The 5,854-nt window shown below is 48.2% G+C and overlaps 1 protein-coding gene across 4 annotated transcripts in view; it reads right to left on the bottom strand.

The window, feature by feature from the left end:
* The window catches only part of LOC135095294 (tripartite motif-containing protein 5-like), a 9,564-nt gene extending 3,999 nt beyond the window's left edge, over positions 1–5,565 (bottom strand). For all 4 annotated transcript variants that reach the window (XM_063996073.1, XM_063996056.1, XM_063996059.1 and 1 more), the window contains exons 1-4: positions 4,930–5,565; positions 3,895–4,136; positions 3,104–3,730; positions 1–2,436 (exon numbers count right to left, since the gene is read on the bottom strand). The exon at positions 1–2,436 is cut by the window's left edge. In XM_063996073.1, coding sequence (XP_063852143.1) covers positions 1,912–2,436; positions 3,104–3,730; positions 3,895–4,136; positions 4,930–5,062 — 1,527 coding nt within the window. In that variant the 5' untranslated portion in view covers positions 5,063–5,565 and the 3' untranslated portion in view covers positions 1–1,911. The remainder of the gene's footprint in view (positions 2,437–3,103; positions 3,731–3,894; positions 4,137–4,929) is intronic.
* Between the last annotated feature and the right edge of the window lie 289 nt (positions 5,566–5,854).

Consider the following 5,854-nt stretch of genomic DNA (forward strand, 5'->3'; position numbering starts at 1 on the left):
ACCTACACCCACAACCACACACACACACACACACACACACACACACACACACAGATAGTATATCGACACAGGTGGTAGTGTCACACGTGCTCGCCAGTCGACAGGTTGCTGCGGAGCCTCCAACACTCCCGCCAGGACTGAGGAATATCCGCTGTGCCTGAGGCGCAGAGGAAGGGCTCATCTATGTAGATATCACGTGACTATACCAAGTACGTTACATGGATTCTCTCTCTCTCTCTCTCTCTCTCTCTCTCTCTCTCTCTCTCTCTCTCTCTCTCTCTCTCTGTTTGTCTCCAAAGTATGTACACTGAAATTCAATGACTTACGACGCAGGAAGTGAAGTGATTCACACGAACCGTGGCTAGTAATTACAAATAGCGTCGCATCGGCACTTATCTGATGCAGGGAGGGAGTCATGTTTTTACGTGGGTATTAGTATATAGGCTACTCGTATGTATCCTTAATTACGGTTGGTGTGGCTGTGACTTGATCCATAGACGAGGAGGTTGTGTGTCACTTGTCAGTGACAGCTGTGACACCCTACACCCCTAGTCTACGTAGAGTAAGGTGGCACCGTGCACTGCTTTGCCTTCGCCACACCTACGCTAACAGAATATTTTATCACGCACTGGTAAAAAAAACAGTCTTAAAAATAGACTGAAGATAATGAAACATATTGAAGTCATATAAATTGACGATTAACCTTATCCCTTCAGTGTTGCCATCACAGACAGCAGAGTAGAAGGCATGAATTCCACGTATATACGACCTAACAGTTTTTGGTCTTCTTCGGCCTTTCCATCGGTCTTCTCCCATTTACTACATTCAACTCCTTCCTCCTGACACACACACACACACACACACACACACACACACACACACACACACAGCAGCAGCTTCTTTCTGTTCAGCACCCAGATCTGAGTGACATAGAAGTGCCTCTGAAGGAGCGGAAGTTCAAAGGTTACTTCCTGATTGGCCGACACTACCGGTGGGCTCTCAACCAGATGTTCCAGAAGTTTGAATACGAGGCCGTCATTATTGTGGAGGGTGAGCGAGCTTGTTTGTATTTTGGACTAGTTAGTGTTCACTCAGTAGAGGATAAACAGGAGTATTTTGAAGTGAAAACATGTGTTGATGTTGAATACAGTACTCTTTACAAATGACCCACTGCAATGAACAAGAGTGACCTGCAGAAGCTTAAAAATGTGATTGTGTGTAAAAGGCGTAAATTAAAAGTGAAGTTAAACAAAAAAGTAAGATAAGTCCATGTCGCTTTTATGATCATTTAGTCACTCATGGAGATAATGAAGAGGGGAAACCTGAAACTCATTACCTGTTCCTCTTATACCGTGTGTTAAAGTTAAAAAAACAGCCTGTGTGTACTAACAAAGGTTTAATATCAGCAGAGCAGCAGCAAACAAATAGTGACGCACAGATAACGGAAACGGACTCGGTATTGAGATAAATTATATCACAGGTGCATTGCTAGCATCTGAGTAGCTGTGGAGCAAGGAAGCTAGAGAGTGAAGCCTCCTTGTTGTGAAGGGAGGCTGGCTGCTGGACGGGAGATTAGCGAGCGAGGCGGGGTTGGTTGCGGAGGAAGCCTTGTGGGGTGCGGGGGAACAAGGGAGAGGCTAGCTGTGGAGGGAACGCCATGCAGAGGCAGTGTCTGTGTTGGGGTCACACCTCTGCAGCTGGCGACTAAAGGAAAACCTTGTTCGAGATTGACGGATGATACACCAGAATCTCCAGGAGGGCTACTAACAAGGCGTAGGCGATCTCCAGACTCGAGAAGTGTAGTTTTAATACATCCAAGCTTGTCCATCAGGGCTGCCACTTTGACGGGGAGGACGAGGGAGTATCTGAGGCAGCTATGCTCAGCACGGCACTACAAGGGAAAGGTTGGGGTCACGTGCTGTGGTGGACGAGGCCGGCGGCAGTGATGGTGACTTCGGAGACGGGATGGTGACTCGCCGCCCGCCACACGACGCCCAGCCCTGACACAACCTCCCCGAAGGGGCAAGACATCTTCCCCTGAGGCTTGTCTTGCAGGCAAATGTTGAAAAGTGCATCGGACTCATGACATCCTCCCCCTCCCCCACCAAGAAGCCCCTTCCTGACGGGCCCGGCGTGCTGGCCGCCCCACTCCAGCCCCGCCATCACGCCCCGGCAGCTGGTGCCTTTACCGTCCGTCGCCGGATAGTCGCCGCCCCGCAGACTCTCTCCTGGTTCACCCTTGCGCTCAACGGTGCGGAATTTTGCCCCATGGTATGAGGGTCCGAAGGTGCCCAGGCAAAGGGCCAAGAAGTGCTGTGCGCGGCGCAGCTGACCCCAGAGGCGTATGCGGATGCGGCCCAGGTCGACACCGGCTGCCTCCAGCTGCAGATACACTTCGGGGGCGGGGGGTGGGACCAGAAGCTGTACCGCCGGGACCTGTGTGGTGGGGAAGGTGTCAGTGGTGGTGGTGGTGGTGGTGGTGGAGGTGGTGGCGAAGCCTTATTTTACAGAGATTAGCTTGCACCACGATTTCCTGAGACTGGTGCGTGACAGGAAGCACGACTTAGGACAGGCTACGCAGGCAAGAGAATCAGTTCATCGTGACGGAACATGACGCTCGAGCATAAGGAGGAAAACCTGAAAAGAAGATAACCTGATCTTCCCCCCAAGTCTGTGAGCTACCCAAGAATTTCCCGTCCTTCGTCATGCTTGTTGTGTTGTGGCTTTTGTTTCTCACTTTCTTCTCTCTCAATTCTATTTAGCTTTTATATTTGTCATAGTTAAAGGCATTCGGAACATCTTATTATAACATTGCATCTCCAACACACACACACACACACACACACACATTTCAGGTTCGGTACAATGTTTTTGATATAATGCCTCAAGCAACTCCTGTTGATGCGAGAGGGTTGGTATGCCTGATTGTTTCATTTGGTTCAAACCATGCGATACATACGAAGCTTGTGGTTAGCAGAGGAAGGGATAAGGGAATCAGCGTGGGCCTGTTCCTTTGATACTGCCGCCTCGTTTTCTGTCCCTGACATTAGTATTATTTCGCACATAATTCAAGCGATTATTTATGTCCTTTGTGTGTACGTACCTGGGCTATGAAGCGCTGCCAGGGTATGATGGGCCAGTGTCTTCTGCCGCCAGCCATGTCCCTCGTCAGCGGCCAAAACTGGAGGCCACTCCTGTCCTCGTCCCAAAAAACCCTTTCTGTGCTGTCGTCAGCCGGCATCTCTTCGTTCCCGGTGATAAAGTTGTCGCCCCGGTGCTCCAGTAACGCCTGCAGCACAGCGTCAGGAATACTGGTGTTTTTCGAGGCTCTGTGCAGTGTGAGCTCCAGCTGTGCCACGGCCATTAGGTCATTCGTGCTTGCCATGACTTTTCGAATGGTGTCAACCTTATCAGCCTCCAGGCTCAGCCTCTCGCTCTTCTCGTAGATTTTTGCCAGGTCGGAGACAACTGCCTCAACCTCCTGCGTCAGCTGCTCCTTCTCCTTCTGCAAGTGACGAAGCATCTCATTCGTCTCGTCCTCGATGTGACTTTTTTTTTCCGCCAAGACGGTTCGCACGTGGTGCAGGGCGTGCCCATCGTGCTGCTGCTGAGAGAGGCACTTGGCGCACAGCACCTGCCGGCACTGGCGACACCACAGCAACTGTGGCTCCAAGTGGAGACAGCAAACTTCTTCAGCAGGATTCTCCTCGTTGTAAACATTGCCTTCAACCTTTGTGTGTGAATGGTAGTAATGTCTTATCCAGAATTTAAGTCCCTATTCCATTTACACCACTTGAAATTATGATTCTATATCCACTAATAAACGTTTTATATCTCAGATTTGGTAATCCAGGAATTACAATTGCATTTCTACCGTAAGCTCCGCCGCCTCACCTTTTCAATAGCCTCTAAGAGATTCATGACGATAAAGTTCACGGGCAGCAGGTCCACCGGCAGACCACAGTGCCGAGTCCTGCAGAAGGGGCAGCAGAAGTCCCGTTGCAGGTCCTGTAGGCGGTAGAGACACAGGCGGCAGAAGGTGTGGCCGCAGGAGGGCAGGACCACAGGCTCCCTCAGCTGTGCCTCATACGCCTGGCAGCACAAGGCACACTGCAGTTGCTCCTTGGTGGTCAGCCCTGCGGAACAACACACAAGCCATCTGGATGAGCAAGGCAAGGTTGGGCAAGGTTGGTCTAGGTCTAGGTAAGGTCTAGGTCTAGGCAAGGTTGGGCAGCACAGTACATTTAGTCAGCGATAATTGATTGGGTATTACTGCAGCTTCAACCAAAACAATACAAAAAGTTATAAATGCTTTCAAAGTATACGTCTCAGTTTGGAGTCTTCCTAATCCCAGTTTCACCTATTGGAGTTGAAAATACATTTGTTGATGCTAGAAATTTACCATTATATAACGTGTACAGCGTTTCGTGAGAAGTGTTAGTAGTGTGGTCAGCTTGATTACAGACAAGAACAGTCGACGCGATGACGAGGCAAACTGTAAAGTGATCTTGTTTGCTTAGATGTTTCCTTGGTGAGTAACACACACACACATACACACACACACACACACACACACACACACACTCTCTCTCTCTCTCTCTCTCTCTCTCTCTCTCTCTCTCATCATCGGGTAGTATCAGCTTGAGTGGAAGTTGAATTCTCCTTGTCACGGTGGGGCAAGCAGATGAATAAGTTTGTTCATTTGATATTGTTGTATTACTATTACTATTTATTCATGACATTTGAGGATTATGTACTTGTGAGATTAGCGTGTTTGTAGTCTTCTTGGAACGTTTCTTTTTGGGGTGCTTTTTTTTTTTTTTTTCGATTGTAAACCCGTCTATTTGAACACACACACACACACACACACACACACACACACACACACACACACACACACACACACACACACACACACACACACACTACCTTGCTGTCTCTTGTTTGCGTGCAGTCGCGGCGGAGCGTTTGCAAGATGACCAGCAAGACTCTGCAAAGCATCGTCCACTCCACGAGATATGATGTGCTGCCTTGACGAGCCCTGGCTGCGGGAGTTGACCATCGTGCAAAAAACCCTTTCCTCTCACTCAACAAGAACCTCCGCGCCGTGCTGTGAGTGCACGTGGCCTCTACACCACCAGAGCTAGACTGTCAGAAGCGCTCGCTGCTTTTATGACAATCTAGCGTGAAAGACAAGCAAACTTCGCGCGGCTTTGTAGATGCACGTCTTCACAACACCACCAGAGGAACTAGTACAAGTCACGGCGATGGAGTGTGTGTCAGTCAGTCTTGCTCCGCGAGTTCCTTATACACAAGCTTTACGTAATCCGGATATGACTCACGGCGCAGCTCTTCCATCAGTACCTTACGTCAATATTCTGATCCCGCGAGATTACTGGCTCTTGACGTTATGATTCTGACGTTGGATGGCTTCAGTCTCTCTGCATGCATTGCCTCGCTTGATCAAATGTCACAAGCTGTAAGAACACTTTCCGTCTTTACTCGTTCGTATTCCGAGATCCCAGGAGTAAATTCTTAAAAATGTATCATCGTCTAATCACAACTTTTTTTTTCTCCTTCTTTTAACAGGCAATGGTAGAAGTTACCGGGAGTTTTGAAGGATATTTTTCATTTATCTATTATTATTATTTTTTTTTTTGTGGCTATAGTGGTAGTTTAACAAGCTATAGTGAAAATTAACAGGTTTTTCACGGGTGTTTTTATTATTCTGATAGTTTTAAATGGCTGAATTGGACGTTATTGGGTGTTTTAAGGGTATTTTCATAACTCTAGTGATAGTATGACAGGTTGTAATGAAAGTTATTGGGATATTCAAGAGCGTTTTTATGATTCT

The sequence above is a fragment of the Scylla paramamosain genome, chromosome 3 (genome assembly GCF_035594125.1).
Source record: "Scylla paramamosain isolate STU-SP2022 chromosome 3, ASM3559412v1, whole genome shotgun sequence".
Lineage (NCBI taxonomy): Eukaryota > Metazoa > Arthropoda > Malacostraca > Decapoda > Portunidae > Scylla > Scylla paramamosain.